This window comes from Gamsiella multidivaricata (assembly GCF_025024155.1).
Source record: "Gamsiella multidivaricata strain RSA 2152 chromosome Unknown BC939scaffold_1, whole genome shotgun sequence".
Taxonomy (NCBI): Eukaryota; Fungi; Mortierellomycota; class Mortierellomycetes; order Mortierellales; family Mortierellaceae; genus Gamsiella; species Gamsiella multidivaricata.
In genome coordinates this window covers 1039-19900 of record NW_026251709.1, presented here as the reverse complement: position 1 = coordinate 19900, position 18862 = coordinate 1039, and the positions used below count along the sequence as shown (strand labels likewise).

Genomic DNA, 18862 nt, shown 5'->3' with positions numbered 1-18862 from the left:
TGGAAATTCGGTCTGACAATGGTATTTTAGGCCTTAGATAACATATTATAACCGATGTCCTGGCGCTCAACTAGTACGACCGATCAGCCCTCCCGGATGAGTTGGTTCCCTTTTTGAAGCTGCTGATTTTTATTCAAGTTAGGATTGTTAGGATTTTTAGGATTTTTAGGGTTTTTTGAAGGAGTTTTATATTTCCTCCCGCTTTTTTCTCCTCTGGTCCTGCAGTAGAGAAATGAGAACGTAAAAGGTATGGCGAAACAATGGAGGGCTGAAGCCGGCTTTCTTTCATCCTTTTGCGAGAGTAAAGGTGGGCGCTTTGAGATGTTAATAGATTGGCCAAAAAAAGAAAGAAGGTGGCCCCTGCTCTCCTGCTCTCATTGTAATTTCGGAAGGAATGCGCACAGATGACGATGACCGATCGAGAGGATACGATATCACGTCAACAACATAGTATTCATCAGTGCGAGAAGCAGTATTGCTGTTCCTCTGTCATCGATGTGGATGTTTGGATGGAATGGTAATGTTTAATGATGAAAGGCGACCTGTGCAATAATTTGAGACCCATGGCAGCATGGCTCCATGTTGGAACCATTACTGGAGCCAAAAGAAAAAAGAGCAAATTACATTTTCTTATTTTTAGTCAGTTCAGCACTGATTTGCCACCAAAAAGGGGAACCAAAGGGCTACACCATCCCATTCCGAAGAAAGGTTAATCCTTTTGCTTTCTCAAAACGTCATTGTCCCTACATCACCTTTTCTTTCTATTCCATTCATTCACATTCATTCATTCCTTTGACATTCGCCAATCCGCCCCCACTCCACCTCTTTCGCTTTCTTGCGCTCACTCATTTTCACTTTCTTTCTTTCATTTCTCTCTTTTCTTCGGCTCCACTTTCTTTATCCTTTTATTCTTTTTCACCCCTTTGAGGACAACTAAGAACGAGGCTTTACTTCCCTGATAAGTACAATGGCATCCTTTGGGAACTCGATTCTATCTACCCATTCTGGTCACCATCGTATCTTCATCGGCCCCATCGTCCTGAAGCATCATAACCACAGCAACAGCAACGAACCCACCTCTCACCAGGGACAAGCGAAATCTTTCCATTCACATCATGCCAACGCTCGTCACTCTACACAAGCAGCTGTACCAAAGCCATGGTGGGTTCAAGGGTCATCCTTTCTCAAATCTCATACTTTGCCTCACCAGACTTCAACGCCAACTACTGCACCAGTTCCCGGCACGACACCTACCTCTCCAGCACCCTCAGCAATACCAAATGCTCCCCTGCAGCAGACCAGTATACCCCAGCTATCCTATACCTTTAGCGACCACAGCTCCGACGAGAGCCACGAAACTGATGATGAGGATCCAAATGCTTTCGACAGCGAAGACGAGAGGCGAGACTACGAGCAGGATAATGACGAGGATGGCGAGGATGAACGTGGGGAGCGCGAGGGCCATAGAAAGCTAGAATATGGTCCGGATCGAAACAAATCCGTGCATCCATTTCAAATATCGACATCCACAGCTTCTGCATCATCCAACGAATCACTCTCCGCCCGTGTTGGACACAGCCTCCAGGGCTACCATGGAACTTCTGAACACAGTGATCCCACTCAAGGACGGCATGAACTGCCACATACTGGAGATAGCGCTGGCGGATGGAGGACCAAGGGCCCGGAGGTAAAAGGCAAAGAGAGGGCGGCTGAGGACAACAATGAGCCGATAATGGCGACTGCTACCCGGTGGTCTTCCAAGGAGAAAAAGCGCACGAAGAGCATGCGAGATGAAGGGGAACCCAACCGGCTTAAAAAGTTTTTTGGACACCATCGGAAAGCACGACCCCATGAAGGCGATCTCGACAACCCGGACCTTGGATGGGAGAGCGAAGGATCGAGGTAAGGACGCCCTTTCCCTTTTCCCCCATAAAGAAATTAGCTTCGCGCTCTCCACACTTTGTTCAACATGAACAACGTGCACCCTCATCCCCCCTATTATCGTCGTTGTACAGTGCAGCTGACTCCATTGGCAACAAGACAGGTTGACTGATCGGTCTTTAATTGGTTTCTTTTAGAATGCCTCGACCACGACCTACCAGACAGATGAGCTCAGGGGCATTGATAGTCGGTCAACAGCATCTACATAAGAACCACCATCCAGTCCTTGTGGGATCACCATTATCATCTGTGATGGACCTTCCAGCAACCAACCACCCAGTCTATGTCAGCTCCCCTGTCTCTTCAATGGTGGATGTCAGCAAGCCTGAAAATTTGGAACGGCCCGATCCGATTCCTATTCAGAACCTGCCTCCAGAGGAGAGCGGCGTACAAAAGTCAGATCATTTGGGTCCAGCCTGGAAACCGTCATCATCATCAGTTAAAACACTTTCAACACCATCTTCGCCGATAAACAGCAATATACGGCGTGGGGCAACTTGGGTCACAGCCCGAGAATCTGTCTCCAGTGTCAACCGGGATTCACTCTACGGACAGGCATTAGAGGAAGAAAATGAGGAAGATGAGGACGATGCGGATGAACATTACTCGCTTGCAAAAGTAATCAGTCGTGAGAGCGACAGCGGTGCAGGAATTCGACCTAACGGCCAGGCCGAGGGAGCAATTCGAACGAGTCAGGAATCAAAGGAAAAGACGATGGAGGAATTGGCCGTCTCAGATACTGCCTCTCAAAAGGAGCCGCTTTCAACAACGATCAGCAAGGCGAGCACACGATTCGGTCGGGCGCTTTTAAACAGGTCTCCAACAGGAATGAAGCGACAGAGCGACATGCCAATCAGGACGAGTGTGCAGCCCGTCGAATCGATATGTTCGATTGACAAGGGTTGTCAACTACAAACGGACAGTCCTGTCAAGAAGAAGCATGTACGATTCCTGACCAAGGTGCAATACCAGATCAAATCTAGTCGAGAGCCTACCTTATTGTCGACACATCCGGTCGTGAAACAGGATCGAATGTTGGTCAGGAAGGAGGTGACAGAACGATCTGGACCCCATGTCTACAACTCGGATACTGCTCGTCGCCTGGAGCGCATGAGTCAAGGGTGGAAGGAATGGTGGTGTGTCATGAAGGGGCCACCTACTGATTCGAAACCACCTGTCAAGAGGATTCGAAGGAGATCCAAAGCCGACAAGAGAATCGAGAAGGGCCGTCTCGAGTTTTATTATAACCATGTAAGAGGCAACTTGAAAACTGGACATTGTTACCACAACCATCCACATGTAAACTGACGCAAGACGCTGTCGGTCTTATAGAAAAAAATCAATGGGACGGTCGTCCTGTCGTCTTGCACAAGCGTCTCAGTCTACTCCTCTTTGGACTATTCGATTGCTGTGACTCAGAACTATCCAGAGGCACTGGGATTGACTGTATACATTCTTCGCCCTCGCACCATTTCGCTTGCCTGTGCGTGGTATATGGATATTTACACGCTGTTGAACGGGAATGCGCCTATTCCACCCTTCATTGAGATCGCGGTGCCGGACTTTGATGTGAAGATCAGAGTCCCTATCCCCGAAGATTCAGATTCAGGAACCGACGATGATGACGACCTGGTCGAGAGTATCGAAGATGAGGATGAGGATGAAGGCATGGGTACGGCGCTAAGTTCGACATTACCATTTCAGGAACAACAGGACGCTGGTCAATCAAGCACCACAACCCCGCACGAGAATTATCGGACGGCAGCATCGGACCTCCCCACACGCATGCTGTCCAAGACGTTTTACCTCACAGACGACAATGCACGACCTCAACTGGTGGCGCCAGACGAAGTCACGCCCAAGTTGTTGCGATCCCATGTTTTGTCGTTGCTCAAAGATGTTCCGGACTGGACAGAGGTGGTCAAGATATGGCAGGATCCAGGACAGTATGGCGATGTGGCACTCTGTTGGAAGCGTTATGATCGAATCGAGTGGATTTATTGGAACGAAAGAGTGCTATCCGAGACGAATAATCTACACTTGCAGAAGGGTCATATTGGATTTGCGGATGGTTCAGAGTGGACTGGCAGAATGGATTGGACCGTTGTAGGACCACAGGTGCTGGATAAGGTATGAAAAAAAAAAAAAAAGGTTTAGCGTAGACTTTATGAAGTCGCGCTAATGAGCGATCGCTATATGGTTTTGGTTTAGCCATTTAACTGGGATTGTACTTCTTGGGTTGTTGATAGACACATCTGTTGGAACTGAGACCAATTACCCACTACCCATCCAAGGCAAAAATTGCAGGTGGTCAGGAACTGCATGAGCCAGATCCTATCGAAGGCTATCTCGTGCGTGTGAGCACGTTTGCAGGCAATCCGATACGTCGCTTCCGTCGACTTTACTTGACCTCGCACGACCACATGCTGATTTATACAGTTCCGTCGGAGTCGCACAGCCCCACGATGCAACATGCAGGATCGATCGACCCTTTGACCCTCGTTTTCTGTATCACCCCACATCGATCTGCTAATCCGGATCACAAGGATATGTCACAAAGCCGTTCTCTCCGCAGGCTGAAGGCGCAAGTGAAGGCAGCGCGTGGATTCATTGACATGACCAAGATTGAAGCTGTGAGAGTGTTGACTGTCCGGGAGTGGGAAACCATGCGACATGTGTCATATAAGAAGAGCATGAAAGGGAGTAAGAGGGAGAGGTTGGGCAAGGCCGTCATGCGCGCGACAGAGGCAGTAGAGGAAGCGGGGGATCGTGCCAGAACAGCCAGTGCCAGTCATCAGGTTGGCCAGCAAGAACAAGAGCCACAAGTCATCGAGAGGGAACCGGACAACTACTTTTTCCCGACGATTTTAGTTGAACCAGAGTCTCTCCAGCAGCAAACTGCTATACCCGGATCTAACAGTCAACAGCAGCAGCAACAGAGGCATGGTGCGGCTAATGGAAGCACACATGAGTTGCACGGTTCTGAACCCCTGAACAACAGTCTGCGTAAGAAGCTCGCAGTTAACGGACACACTGCAACGACCTCACTCAGGGAGGGATTCATCAAATCAGCAACGTTTGTTGCGGATGTGCTACTTCACAACGATACCGGCAACATGGACAACCACCTGGAGGATAGCAATGTGATCGAGGTTGAGATGAAGGGTGGGCCCTGTGTTCGCTTCCGTGCCTTTAGTCCCGAGGCTGCCCATCTCTGGTGTGACCAATTACAGAAGCTGGCCGAGTATTGGAAGCTGAGGAAGCACTTGGATATCAAGGAACACATGTATGTGTCGCAGGCGAACTGCCAGCTAGCGTCAAGTCTAGATACTGACGAGATCCAACTTGGAGAGACGATCCAAGACTGGGATAACGATAGGGCGATGGTGTCACCGGGTATATGGAACTGGTGTGTTGTGAATGGGTGCCGGAGCATTACAAAATCTGGAATGGTATATTATAAACCCAAGTTGCACAGCACCTTCCGAAGGATGTTCCTGGTCCTGACAGAGGGCTATCTAATGCTGTTCCACCCTCACCGGCGATCCAAGACGACAGGACAGTTGGTTCCGACAACGGTGTCGAAGTTGGCCTCGATCCATTCGCTAATGGATATCTATATCTACTCGGGCCACTTTTCGGACGAAGACACTGTGCATGGGACGAACGATGAATCTGAGCGGCTGCCGCGGTATTTCCCCGATGGACTAATCGTCGACGATCCGGACGAAGACTGCACGTTTTCTATCTGGCGAGGCAAGCGGAGGAGGATGTTGAGTCGACGTGGTCCGGCGCTGCTGACGATGTCAGCGCGAGCAGTGAGCGGATCATCGAAGGTCTTTGGCAAGGATGGTCTGCTTTCGAGCATTGTTAAGGACGGGGTGGTGTATGGAAGCGCGCCACGGAGTTGCGGGGTGTTCAGAGCTCGATCCAGGCCTGATTTAGAGGAATGGGTGTTTGCGATCAACAATGAGATAGAGCGGGTTGTGCGAGCAGAACGGCGCCGGATCCGGTTCGCAGGACGCAGCTGAGCGAGCTGCACGTCGAGACAGAACCTAACCGGGCAAGGACGCTGAAATTGATACTCTTATGAGGACAGGCTCAGTAATAAACGCACCCATTGGTTGAAAAGATATCATATGAATTTGGGTTCGGTGGAGTCAAACCGTAAGATAGTCCACTTTGTTGATTTTGCTCGAGAACTCAATTGGAGGGCTGAAGCCCAGTTGCATGGAAGAAAAGAGAGATCGAGATGAATGCGGCAAAGAAGAAAGAGGATTAGGATGGATGCAGCAAGTCGAGTGGAGAGGAGAGGAGGGGCGTCCTGTGAATCATGCATGAATCATACATCGTATGTATATCCGGAGAATTGATCCATGCTGACTATCCGTTGCCGGAGCTGCAATAGCCCTTGTTGTTGTGTACTCTCCTTATCTCTTCTCAGCCTGCTCCCTCGCTTTCACACCTCGTGGCCTGTTCTATTACTGCATTGCACAGATAGACAGACGGACAGACAGACAAACAGAGCAAGTCCAGATCGCCATTGCATTCCTCCTCTGCCTTTGATTCGAATCGAATGGATGATCAATCACTTGATCCTCCTTGATCGCCCTTGTTTCTTTTTCTTTCTCATTCTCTCTCTCTCCCCCACACTTTCTTTCACTCTCCACGCTATTACTCCGTGTCGGTCCTCCTCCGTCACAACACACACTCCTTGGTTTGCTGCTCTCGAACCTGTACCACATTCATCACATACTCTCCCGTCCACGTTGCCTCGTCTTCTCGAGAGAGAGTGCTTGTTCAATTGCACCTATTTCTTATTTCGCTCTCTCACTCATTCATTCACTTGCTCACTGGAAGCAAACATCTCGAAATCACTCCTTCCATTCAAACCGAGCCTTCATCCGCTCCACAGGTATATATACGCCTTCAAATCCACAGCATATATTTTTTTTTCTTTATCTCTTGTTCACCCTTACACCCCTGACCCTTACACCCCTGTCGAGTTTGTTGCCACTAAATAAACTAAAAACAGGGACAGATTACAACCGTTTGGGTGTTGAGGAATGGGCGATGCATTTTTGGGTGCTGATGCTGTTAAATGAGTGAATGAGGCTGTGTTCCTTTTTTTTTTTTTTTTCTTTGGACGTTAATCGTTGGGCGATGCGTTTCCTTAGTTTTTATTTTTTTGCGATTGAAACAGCCCCACAGCGAGCGCTTTGCTTCTTGAGCTCTGTCTTTCCTTGTCTTCATCCTCCTGCAACTCTACCCTTCGTCCTGCCTATTTTCTTCCTTCCGTTCCTGTACTAATCTCAATCTCAATTGGCGTATGTATACAAACATAGAAAAGGACGTTGAAAAGACACCAGATACAAGAGTGAGAGTACTTCAACAAAGGGCAGGAGGGCCAATTATATACATCGTATCGATCTGGTGTAAATCACGCGCCTCTTCAACAACTCCCGGTCTTTCTCACCATCTGCAGCAGGATTATTTCATTCATTTCATTTCTTAACAAGCAAACAACAATAGCTGCGGCATTAACAACACGTGGGAAGAAGATCCGTTTAAAGCGAGTCAGGGAGCGCCATCGCTTCAAAGCAGTTAACATCACTGCGACTCTCTCCCTCCATCCATCCGTTCTCAAAGACCTCAGGATATCGATAACAAGCCGTTGGAGCCTATCAATTCTGTCGTAAACCAGAGGGCTGGTTGAATCGGTCTGGCGATCAATATAAGCAGGGGATTCTAATTGGACCGACAGTTTTTGTCGCACACCCAGTACTCTTGCGCCACCATCTTGTTCACCATCCACATCGCCCGATGATGTCCGCAGAGGATGCCGCTATAGCCAGGTCACTCGCTGAGGGTTTGTTCCCAGTCTCATATGGCCAGTTCTCTCCTATGTCCTCGTCTTTGCCGTCGCAACCAGTCAGCTACTCCTTTGGAGTTGGAATGCAGCCAGAAGGACCAGTAGTAGGGTCTGTCGATGGTCATGGCATTATGGACAACCAGGCAGCAGAAATTGCGACACAGGGCAGTAATGAGTATGCCTCCTTATTCGACCAACAGCAACATACCGACCAACAGCAACATACCAACCATCATCAGAACAACAGTCATCAGATCATTAGGGGAGCATCTAAACGCGAAAGAGAGTGGTCGGCAGAGGAAATACAGGCACAGTATCTGGATGAGGTAGAGGAGTACCAGTGGACACAGACCATGGCAATCAGGACAATGCTGCAGCAACAACAGCAACAACAACAAATGCAGCTACAGTTTGAGCAGCAATTACAGCAGTTTGGTGCGCAGGCGCATCCTCAGCACTTTGATCCATCATTTCAAACTACTGCGGCAGTCGGGGCACATGGTGCGCTGCAGAGTCCCTATGCCCAACAGGGTCAGCAGCAGCCAGAGTTTAGGGATGAGGGATCTACAGGATTGAATGCGGCACAGTTTGTGGCGCCGATAAACCAGCATCACCCGCAGCAGCAGTCGCACCAACATCGGACGATCCATAGCTCACAGCAGCAGCAGACTTTTCAGGCGAGCAGGCAGATTTTGCAGATACCTCAACACCAGCCTATTTACCAGTCGTCGTCAATATTACCCGTTATCCCAACGCATCATCAACAACGACAACAACAGCAACAGCAACAGCAGCAGCAGCAACAGCAGTTGCAGGAGTCTACCCAGCATGGGACACTGTCCGCGCCAAGAGAAATTGCGGATCAAGGCGCGACAGCGATTGTGGTGGCTTCAGCAGCTGCAATAGCGAGTCCTCCTCACTCAGTATTCGACGCATCTTGGGAGCCACAGTTGCCGACGCGGCCATATCAGCAGCAACAGCAATCGCAGCCGCAACAGCAGATATCGTTACAGCAGCCACAACGACTACAGCAACAACAACAGCAGCAGCAGCAGCAGCAGCAGTTTCAAAAATTTGCTCAGTCGTCGTTTCTTCAAGGCGTTCGGAAAGCACCACACTACCAACAGCAACAACAGATAAGCGCCTCATTTCCGATGGCCATGAGTACTAGTACCAGCAATATGCGTGTCTTTTCTTCTTCATCGACGCCAAAGCCCACGCCGTCTATACCCAGCTTTCCATATTTTCCACCGGCCATTCAGGTAAATGGGCAGGATGTTTTTTGGGAAGCTCAGCAGGGTCATATGCTTCTGTCATTTTTTTATTTTTATTTTTTTTATTTTGTATTCACGGCAATATTAATTGATATCATTCATTTATCGATACATGATTCCGTGTTTTCGCAGGACGCTTCTACTTTGTGGTTTGCGGACTTTTCTTTTCTAATTTAACCTTGACTTCAGGGCGTTCTCTTTTGATTCGTTCATTTCTATGCAGAGAGAAGAACACAAGGAAATATGACGGTTATGCAATTGACCATTAAGCGCCGAATATTAACTCTTTGCACATTTCTGTCTTTTCAATTGAATTAGAAATACTCTCCAGAACTGAGCCCTGCTCCATCAGAAGAGCCTGCAGCAGCAGGACCTGTCTCATCCTCGTCGACTTCTTCTATCGCAGGTGCATCAACCGTCAGGTTGTCGTCTTCGAATGCCAGCACAGGAAAGAACGCTCTGTCACAGTTGTCAGGGATGGCAAAGACAGCGGGCACACCATTATTGGCGGGTCCGGACTCTCCTGAGAACAGCAAGGGCAACTACAGCAGTAATGGTTACGCTGGTCGAAAGATCTTCAGCATTGGCACCACCCAGCAGCAGCAGAGTCCAGAGCATGTACATGCCTCCAACAACGACAACAGAGATGTCGCCCAACCCGCAACAGTTGGACCCCACGCCGCTCAGCAAGAATCGTCATCTGCGTCTCCCTCAGCTCCGCCATCATTCTCGACTGTGGACGCGAAACTCTATAAAAAGGGAGATGTGGGAGGAAACTCGGCTGCTTCGACCCGCGCTGGCCGTCAATCGGCTATTCTTCGGGTTCCCTTCCCAGCCCGAGCACCCCCACCTCCACGCAGTGTCGCCCAACTTGAACAAGCGATGATGGATCTGAAATTGTATGACTCGTGTTTATTTTGGGGTAAATCTGGAGCTGTCAACCTTAAGCCTGAGGGCAACTCGTGGGATGATGATATGGTCATTCAGTCCAAGGATCCGGCATGGGTGCGCAATTCAGTCCAGCCTCCGATTCCGGCTGACCAGGAACTGTTGATTTTACCACCGATCGCCAAGATTGAACGATCAATTGAGGTGTTCTATGAGGTGAGGTTCAAGAATGCTTTTCCACCAGACTTTTTTTTTTTTTTTTTTCTTTTTTTGTTTGTCGCTGTTGCCTGTACCCTTTTGCGATGTAGAAATTCAATATTCCATTACGTGTACATGGATATTTTGTGCTCTCCTTTTTGCATCTCTCTCACACAACATGCAACCATTCATCTCCCGTTGATTTCTGTATCTTAGCACTCGCATTTGTATCCTCCGTTCATCACACCGCTGATCGTTGAGCGTGCCAAGCAGACGCGATCAAATCAGGTGTCGCGTATCCTACTGAACACGATCGCGGGCATTGCGATTCGTATAGACCCCGATATCGAAAACATGTTGACGATGACGATGAGCATAGGAGGCAGCGGGACTGGAACTGGAACTAGAGCCGGAACTTGGACCGTGCAGAAGGATAGCCATACTACCGCTGCAGCTGCGGCGGCGGCCGACAGCAATAAGACGCAGTATATGCGGTACTTTAATCGCGCGTATGGTATGTATCTGGGCCACGATGTTACATGTCGTTCATGGTTCACTTTGCGGGCCACAAAATGACAGGGATTAATGTATACCCCAACAATGTTGTACAAAACACTAGGACTGTTACAACACTTAGAGGATATCCGGAGCACGTACTCGACGACGTACCTTCAGGCTGCTCTGTTGCTCTGTTATGTTTATCCGAAGCCTCAGCTGCGCGTGGAGTTACTCAAGCTGATGACAGAGGCCGCATTCCTGGGGTTGCATGTGGACGCATCGCGGTGGATGCCCAGGCCAGTGGTCATCCGGAACCGGTGCTGGTTGTTCTGGGCCTGCTATATGTTTGATTCGGTACACCATGTAATTCGGGGCCAGCTGACCCAGATGGACGATCATTACCTGGATGCACCGCTCCCGCCGCTGACGGAGTTGGACCACGACGATGGACTCTGGACGAGTTGGTTTATGCTGAAGGAGATACATTTGTGGCGGATAGGACGAAAGATCCATGCGTTCTTCCAGGCGGGATTGAAGAGAATGGATCGATTGATTGAAGAGAGTGCGAGGAGCGGGAAGGAGACTGAACAGGAACAAAATCGGCAGCGAAAAGAAAGGACCAAGGTTCTAGGATCAGGTCGGGATGCGGCACCGGCGTTTTTCATGGACATGCAGGAGGTTCTGACAAGCGAGTGCTCAGAAGCGGAACTGGTCGTCTCGCTCCAGTTCTGGACAGATGGGTTACCGGCGGCGTTGACGGCGCAATTGGATCATGGTTTCTTTGAGAGGACGGATCCAAGGGTGAATGGACGGGCGGTCGGACTACAGCTTGTGTATGCAATATTGAGGGTGTTGCTGCTGTACCCGAGTATGTTGGCAATTGGGACGAACTTGCTGGCCAAGTCTGTTTCAACGTTTCCGGCCTTTGTGCCATCGTCAGCGTCTTCTGTATCATCATTGTCTCCAGCCTCGACTTTGTTGCCTTCGGGACCTTCTCCAGCGGCTGTTGAAGCCGGAGCAACGACAACGACAACGGCTCAACAATATCAACACCAACACCTTTTGAGACGACAGGAATTATTGGAAAAGATCATGAAGTGTGTTCAGGAGGCGGACCGTATTGTCGGACTGACTACTGTGGTGTTGGAGAAATACCCAGAGCGGGCTAGGATGTCATGCGTGGGCGTGGCGCTGGATTGGTGTCTGCGGATCTATTACAAAATTGTGACGGAAAAGCCCGTCACGAGGGTTGGCAATTCGCAGGCGTCGAGTAACTACAGCAACATTGGTAGCGGTGGAACGGTCGGCAACCAACAACAACAACAGCAACACGGACAGACGACGACGCCGGGAATAATGGAGGCCGAGATGGATCGATGGGTATTCTCGGCGAGACTTAAGGCGCGGTGTCGGGCACAGGTGACGAAAGTCGCAAAGCTGTTGAGGCAGTTTGAGGGACTGGATCATAAGCATTTCTTCTCGTGGCTAACGATCGAGCTGGAGTCGTTGGAGGAGCATCAGAGGACTGAACAGCAGAGGATGATCCAGAAGTGTTTGGAAGGTGTGGCGAATGATTTTGGGGCGACGGCGGCTTCGATGGCAACAGCAACTGCCTTGAGGGCGGGTGCGAGTGATGGACTTGATATGGCAATGCCGATAGCGATTTCGATGCCGGGAACGGTAAACTTAGCGGGCACTGGACAGGAGTACCTGTTTGCTCAACAGCAACAGCAACAGCAGCAGCAGCGGCCGCAGTCTCACTCCCAACAGCAGCTTTATCAGCATCAACAGCTACAGCAGCACCAACAGCAAGAGATGCATCCGAAATCACACGACCTCCAGACGATTATCCGCAAGCGCCAACAGATGGGGATCTACGCGAATTCTGGGATCCGACCGAACGGTGGACACGGCAACTATTTGGGCCTGACACCATCTCCTCCGAATCTATCGACTACATCTGCGTCGCCCATAAGCGTATCTGTTTCCAGCGCTGCTTCGGTGCCATTACCGTCATCGCCGTCATCGTCTTCGTCAGTGTCGGTGCCATCCCCTGAGACGACGAATGGCTCGGAGATGATGTTCTTGGATGGCGGTGGGCAGATGAAAGTATCAGCGGCGTACTCGACGACGATGGTTGAGTCGCATTCGTCTGCCGCGGCTGCAGGTATATCGCCGTTGTCGACTGTTTCGGGGAGTGGTACGTTTGGACATGGACAGCTTTCAGTGACACCACACCACCATCATCAACGCTACCAGGAGCAACAACAGCAAGCGGTGTACCATCTTGGGTACCACCATCAGCAGTCGACAAATGTTGGTGGGGAGGCACGGCATTATAATGCACACCAGCAGCAACAGCAACAGCAACAGCAGCGTCAGCAGCAGCCACCACAGCATATTCAGCAGCACTCCAATTCTGTATCTTTAGAGTCGTTTTTTTGATTAAAACTAGAGGGTGAAAAAAAAATACGTAATTTTCTATTATGTTACTTTTTTGTGGCGATCTGTTGTGCTCATAAACTGTATTACCTTTCTTCGCCCTCGCTAAGGTCACCACGAGCAAGGAATAGACTGACTGAGATAATAAAAAGAGGTCTTGTCAAAGGACGAACTGAGCGATTGATTATGTCGGGTACTCCAAGAAAGTATTGGATTGTGATGAAGAAACTTTTTGAAGACAGGAAGGCAAACAGGAGCTCAGGATGGTTTGCAGACAGAAAAATAGGATCCACTTTTATGGATACGCCGGCTGTCAGGAAAGACTAGCGAGAGGCGGTGTCCTTGGGCTCGATGTCCGGACAATGAAGGCTCTTCCTGCGACTGAGGAGAGCGGGAAGAATCATGTCTGCCGAGTGATGCGCCGTTGCAAGCAGCAATCCACCAGTTCCGCCTCGGCGGCTGGCGCATAGTCTGCGAATAGCTGGCTGAAAAGAGTCCTCGACACATCTATAGACGCTCCCGAAGGATTGATTGATATTGCCGATACCATTGTCCTTCACCGATCCGTCGGAGTAGAAAAGTATCGTACTCGCCCCAGCTGGTATCCGCCATTGCATCTCAAGGATCATCAGTCAAGTGTCCTGATCGATATTGAGCCATGAGAGGTCATGCAATTGCTCCCTTAGAGCCAAAAGATGCTAGTGCTGGTACAGTCTGAATTGGTGGTGGGCTGGCTGCAAGTCCATTTTCTTAGTCGCTGATTGTCTTATTATTGCTTGAAACTTCTGGCCCTCATCTATGCCACGGTACTTTCTCTCGTGTTTCCGCTGACGATATCTTTTTGCGTCGGACAGCAACGCTGTATGTGTGCATTACATCCTCGGCAGCACATCACACTTTTCTGTCCTTGACCTCAGTCGCTAGTTGTAGAGGTGAACAATATCAATACAGATCTAGATGTATCGCATATCGAATGTAACCATGGTAATGTTCAAGTCCATATAGACTACCGCCTCTGCGCTATGTCGCTTGACCCGGACAGGCGATGTGTTTGCCTAGATTCTGGATTTGACAGGAGACAAGCCCGAGAGGAGATTCGCTGGAAGGGGGGGAGGGATGGGGAGGGTAATCGTTGTAGTCCTAAGAGGAAAAAATGGTCAGAATGGTAGGATAAACTCAAAATGTCTCGCCTTAAATATGAAACCTCAACATCCAGTCGCCCCCAATTCTTTAATCGAGCGAGGAAGCATAGCTCGCTTGCGAGTGTTATCATGAGCGTATGTTTTCTGTCTATGGAGGCCATGTAGCTGCTGACAAGTACCTGGGACGTATGATAACGAGCGTAACGCGAGTGGGCAAAGGTGCGTCCCCAAGGTACGAAGGGCGCCAGCCTTATGATAACATCTCTTCTGACCAATAAACAGTATTTATTTCTACGCATTTCTACTTCACCACTGCCCCCTTGACTCTGCTACTATTGTAACATGCCTCTAAATTCAAGGACTCCATATTGAATGATTGAGCGAGATGAGTCCGGCAGGAAGAAGGGAAAGGGGGAGAGGTCAGTGGATACGCGCCAAGAGAGGGATGAGTCTTGCGACATCGAGCTTACCACGGCTGATAAGCCTGTGTCGTCGTCTTTCGATTTTCCTTGTTCATCGTGTTTGTTATGGTTTCCAGACCGGGGTGTTGGCAGATCCTAGAAAAGCGGGTGCCGTTCAGGGTTTGATCCCTGGTCGTCAGAACGGCCTCCTCAGATTGCTCAATCCATCACAATAGAGTGTATGGATGTTGTTGAGCGTCTTGCGTTGGAGAAGGGAGTGTTATACACCAAGATGGCCTACCGATGGCGACAACAGACCGGTCGTGCAGGGAAGAGCACGTACGGTGTGATCGCTGTAGAGGGGGTAGAGGTTGAGTGTAGTTTGAGATGGAATGAGTGATGGAGTGATGGAGTGATGGAGATGCAGAAGGGCGGCAGGTCTCTCCAACAGAAGAGCGATAGGGGCCACACGCGTGCTTGTAGGCGCGGTCCTGCATGTATACCCAATCAGGCGAAGATGCGATTTCTCCACTGTGTGCCAAGGCGGAAATGCGACTTTCCTCCTGGGACGGCGACATCGAGAGCTCGATCCCAGTATCTCGGTGAGGGAGCACCCTTTGTTTGCAGTGTTCATTTCCAAACTAGTAGAGGATCGGATTTTTTGTGTGTCGCACTGCTCAGCGGTATGCTGTTTACTGCCAAGAATGGTGTCTTGGCGTGGGGACTTTATTTCCCTCCACAACTTGGCATTGCACACAAAAGATATATAAAGAGGACCACCCACCACCACTACTTATTTACTTATTTCTCTACTCACCCTCACAGGACACTTCGAAAACGAAAGATGACTAGACACTGCAACAACACCACGTCGACATCACAGTACCCGCCTGTGTGCTGCGTTCACTTGTCTGAGGGCCAACCATTGCTCGGCTACCACTCACACACTCCGCAGCAAGAACACTGCATCAATATACACGATGAGAAGTCCGGCATACTCTCCACTCCATCGGAACCATACGCATGTAGGTTATCCCTCCATAATGCATGCATAATATCTCGTGATGTCGTACAGTATGCACATCCAACACCAAGCGTGGATTACCTTCGCATCTGACCTCTAGGCCCATCTTGGTTGTTCTCGTCTAGGCAAAACAACGCGCCGTCGCAAGTTCTGGGGTCGATTCTGCGGACTGGTGTTGCTCGGCTGGGTCTACTTTACATTCTTCCACTTCAACAAGGACCACCGCAACTACGACCACTATCTTCACAACAACGTCGATAATATCGATAGCATCGACAGCATCGATACAACGACCGGATCAGACATGAACAACGGAGGCGAACGGGAGTCCAGCTGCAGCAAACATATGATCGACTGGACAGCACCCTCACCCTTCTCGACCGATGCTCCAAACTTCCAGCTCAGGTTCGGAAAGGGCTCCTTTGGCTCGAAAGTCAAACTCCATCAAGGCCAGGTCTCCCAGCCCACGCTTCTGGTCAGCGGCAAGATCTCGCCTATGGACAACAAGGACGGCAGCATGAACAGCATGGATTCAGACACCAAAATCGTCGACCTCGGCCTTCACATCGAGATCAAAGAGTCCAAGGACTTGTTTGAGGCCTTTATCTGGTTTGAGGACCGCATTGTCCACGATGGCCATAACCGCTACCGCGCCTGTGCCTCTCTTGAGATCGACATCATCTTCCCCGACTCCCTTAAGCGCTACAAGAGCGTCGTTATCGATGGAGCAGTTACTTCCATTTTGACATACGACCTCAACATCGCTTTTGACAAGTTGGATTTCTCGTCCCAGGTTGGAGACCTGGTCTCGAAGGGTTACCTCGCTGCAGATGAGCTCAAGCTTGCTTATTCGACGGGTAAGATCGAGATCGAGTCCGTCCAGGTTGCCAGCGAGGACAAACCCCTGAATGTTGATATCCACACCAACACCGGAAAGGCCACCGTCAACGTCGAAACGGCGGCTGTGAGCAAGGACGAGCAGAAGGAGCATAGGATCTTGGTCACCGCACAGACGGGCGCTGTCGTGGTTGATGTCCGTCCCAAGTCGACTGAGTTACCTGAGGGCAAGAAGGCTGGAGACTTGGATATCTACACCCGCACGAACACGGGGGCTGTCAGGAATACAATCTCTCTGGCTAATGAGGAGCAGGCGCTGAGGTTGAGCTCAAGGTCGTCGACTGGATCTGTGGGTGCCACTGTCTCGGATGCGTTCGTGGGACGATTCTACTTGCAGACTAGCGTGGGATCAACCAGGGTGAAGGCAGCGGAGGGTTCGGAGAGCAAGATTGAGTATGAGAAGCAGACGTCGCAGACAAAGACGGGGGTGAAGGGTGGGAAGGAAAGCGAGAACCATGGCTCGATTGAGCTGCACTCATCTGTCGGAGCTGTTACCCTGGAGTTTTTGTCGCAGTAAGAGAGTATGAAGGATGCGCAGGATGCGTTCCTAGAGCCTATCTATCTACAATAAATGCGAATATTGATGCCTGGATGTAATGATACAGTGATGCAGTGTACTAAAAGACTGTAGCCCATTCGAAAGGAGTGCTATTTAGTATTTTCAACCCAGCTCATTTGGCGCTTCTCCACCTGTTCACCCCTTTCCCCTCCCCATCAAAGGGCCAGGTTTTGGCGAAGGGGATTGCGGATTTGAGCCATCCGCGCCATATGGATTGTGGCTATCATTCAGACACGACACCTTCCCATGGCCTCCTCCCGAAGATGGCATTTCACAACGAAAAGCTGGCTATGAGCTCGCTTATTTCAATTAGCCTTGTCGTCGTTGTGGAACACGTAGCCCAAAGACTCCACTGCCCTTTCCTATCTTTCCTTTGGTGGAAATAATTGCAGGGTAAAAGAAGTGGGCAATAAATGTAGCTCCGCGCATCAAAAGCAGAGCATTGCCACCCTATGTTTGGAGTCTGATAAAAGGCGCCTGACCAGGATGTTGCAACAGCATACGATGAAATGTATAGATACACGCATGACCGGGGCCATTAGTCTGGTTTGGCCAGAGGATGGACTATGAACGATGCACGTTCTTTTTCATTGGCTGACTCTGAGGCGACCCAAGGCACGGCACGTTTATTGTTGTGCATGTTCCGCACGGATTCAAAATGACCGTTAACGCTCACGGACAGACAATGCAGCAGTGCATTTGGACTGAATGCTTCCGCTCAGGAACTGGCGTATGTGTATGGAATCGAAGCGTGTGCACTGAGGTGTGTCTCTGCGACATGCACAAAGGTCACAACCACAGCCTATGAGTAAAAAAAGGCGCCGCTTCTTTTTTATTTGTTTGCTGTCATTGATGGGCACGGACGCTTCCTCTGGCAATATGGCGATATTTCCATCCGCCTCTTATCGTTCATCGTGCTCAGTAAAACATTCTTTCACTAGTAGAGAAATGCAGTTGTTATCCTTCGGGCCAGGACCATATATGTGTTATCTTCTTTTATTGAAATAAAACGCGAAAATCCAGAAACTACCCGTAAGGAAAAATGAAATAAATTCTGCTCGTATACCATGAATGCCTACTATCTTCTCAAAGGAGAGCCAGGGCGTGCAGAAATGAACCAGGGTGGGAAAAGAGGGTGGGACATATATGGTCCTGGCCCTCGGATAATAAGCTTGAGTCTTCATGTTATTCGACTCTGCCAGCTATTATCAGATCGAGTATACACCATCGCACAAGTCGCTTGTATGCTCCTCACAGACATCGCGTCGTATATGCATCCAGTGCTGAACTGTCCGCCCTCATAGCCCCTTTTACAAGCAACCCACCCAGGGTCGGATTTGGGGGTAGCAAAGATCGTTCCTTCTGTCTGGAGCTGCGCCTGCCTCAGCATCGAACGAAGAATTTCATTTGGCGGTGTACAGCCCTAGGCCTACGTAGAGCGCTTTATTCATGCATGTGGGAAATAGAATGAATAGAGGCCGATGGCATGCGACTATGGGAGAGAAGAGACAGAGAGGACAGCGGACATGGGGATGTATAGGACGCATGCTGCAGTAGCACGGAATGTCAGAAGGACAGTGCACAGGATGTATAAACTCCGTCAGATTGGCGGACGCACATCGTTTACTCATTGTCCTAGAGCAATAATATATTTGCAGCGTGTTGGTAGGCCAGCAGGGGCGGCGTGCATCAATAGATGGGGTAAGTGATCCCTCCCGAGGGAGAA

At 49.8% G+C, this 18862-nt stretch overlaps 5 protein-coding genes across 5 annotated transcripts; 4 read left to right on the top strand and 1 right to left on the bottom strand.

Moving 5' to 3' along the window:
• Window positions 1–649: 649 nt before the first annotated feature.
• Window positions 650–6296, top strand: BC939DRAFT_433642 (Pleckstrin homology domain-containing protein). The gene is made up of 4 exons (XM_051553247.1): window positions 650–1902; window positions 2079–3192; window positions 3274–4071; window positions 4191–6296. The coding sequence occupies exons 1-4, from the start codon at window positions 968–970 to the stop codon at window positions 5970–5972; spliced, it is 4629 nt and encodes a 1542-aa protein (XP_051417660.1). The 5' UTR covers window positions 650–967; the 3' UTR covers window positions 5973–6296.
• Window positions 6297–6350: 54 nt separating this feature from the next.
• BC939DRAFT_34 (uncharacterized protein) lies at window positions 6351–7346 on the top strand. The gene is made up of 2 exons (XM_051551651.1): window positions 6351–6856; window positions 7287–7346. Exons 1-2 carry the CDS (start codon window positions 6522–6524, stop codon window positions 7297–7299), a joined length of 348 nt encoding a protein of 115 aa, XP_051417659.1. The 5' UTR covers window positions 6351–6521; the 3' UTR covers window positions 7300–7346.
• A 1444-nt stretch (window positions 7347–8790) lies between these two features.
• On the top strand, window positions 8791–13129 carry BC939DRAFT_433636 (uncharacterized protein). The gene is made up of 4 exons (XM_051553246.1): window positions 8791–9075; window positions 9406–10191; window positions 10390–10687; window positions 10793–13129. Exons 1-4 carry the CDS (start codon window positions 8968–8970, stop codon window positions 13114–13116), a joined length of 3516 nt encoding a protein of 1171 aa, XP_051417658.1. The 5' UTR covers window positions 8791–8967; the 3' UTR covers window positions 13117–13129.
• Window positions 13130–14518: 1389 nt separating this feature from the next.
• On the bottom strand, window positions 14519–15208 carry BC939DRAFT_433632 (uncharacterized protein). The gene has a single exon (XM_051553245.1). The coding sequence runs from the start codon at window positions 15151–15153 to the stop codon at window positions 14884–14886; it is 270 nt and encodes an 89-aa protein (XP_051417657.1). The 5' UTR covers window positions 15154–15208; the 3' UTR covers window positions 14519–14883.
• A 184-nt stretch (window positions 15209–15392) lies between these two features.
• Window positions 15393–17169, top strand: BC939DRAFT_433631 (uncharacterized protein). Its single transcript, XM_051553244.1, has 2 exons — window positions 15393–15681; window positions 15806–17169. Exons 1-2 carry the CDS (start codon window positions 15501–15503, stop codon window positions 17092–17094), a joined length of 1470 nt encoding a protein of 489 aa, XP_051417656.1. The 5' UTR covers window positions 15393–15500; the 3' UTR covers window positions 17095–17169.
• Window positions 17170–18862: the final 1693 nt, after the last annotated feature.

Excerpts from the sequence above, each read along its gene's own strand:
- BC939DRAFT_433642 (XM_051553247.1), top strand. The coding sequence starts at position 968 with ATGGCATCCTTTGGGAACTCGATTCTATCTACCCATTCTGGTCACCAT. Across the intron at positions 1,903-2,078 it reads TGGGAGAGCGAAGGATCGAG|AATGCCTCGACCACGACCTA; the intron begins GTAAGGACGCCC and ends GGTTTCTTTTAG. Across the intron at positions 3,193-3,273 it reads TCGAGTTTTATTATAACCAT|AAAAAAATCAATGGGACGGT; the intron begins GTAAGAGGCAAC and ends TCGGTCTTATAG.
- BC939DRAFT_34 (XM_051551651.1), top strand. The coding sequence starts at position 6,522 with ATGATCAATCACTTGATCCTCCTTGATCGCCCTTGTTTCTTTTTCTTT.
- BC939DRAFT_433636 (XM_051553246.1), top strand. The coding sequence starts at position 8,968 with ATGGCCATGAGTACTAGTACCAGCAATATGCGTGTCTTTTCTTCTTCA. Across the intron at positions 9,076-9,405 it reads ATTTTCCACCGGCCATTCAG|AAATACTCTCCAGAACTGAG; the intron begins GTAAATGGGCAG and ends CAATTGAATTAG. Across the intron at positions 10,688-10,792 it reads GTACTTTAATCGCGCGTATG|GACTGTTACAACACTTAGAG; the intron begins GTATGTATCTGG and ends ACAAAACACTAG.
- BC939DRAFT_433632 (XM_051553245.1), bottom strand. The coding sequence starts at position 15,153 with ATGCAGGACCGCGCCTACAAGCACGCGTGTGGCCCCTATCGCTCTTCT.
- BC939DRAFT_433631 (XM_051553244.1), top strand. The coding sequence starts at position 15,501 with ATGACTAGACACTGCAACAACACCACGTCGACATCACAGTACCCGCCT. Across the intron at positions 15,682-15,805 it reads TCCATCGGAACCATACGCAT|GCAAAACAACGCGCCGTCGC; the intron begins GTAGGTTATCCC and ends GTTCTCGTCTAG.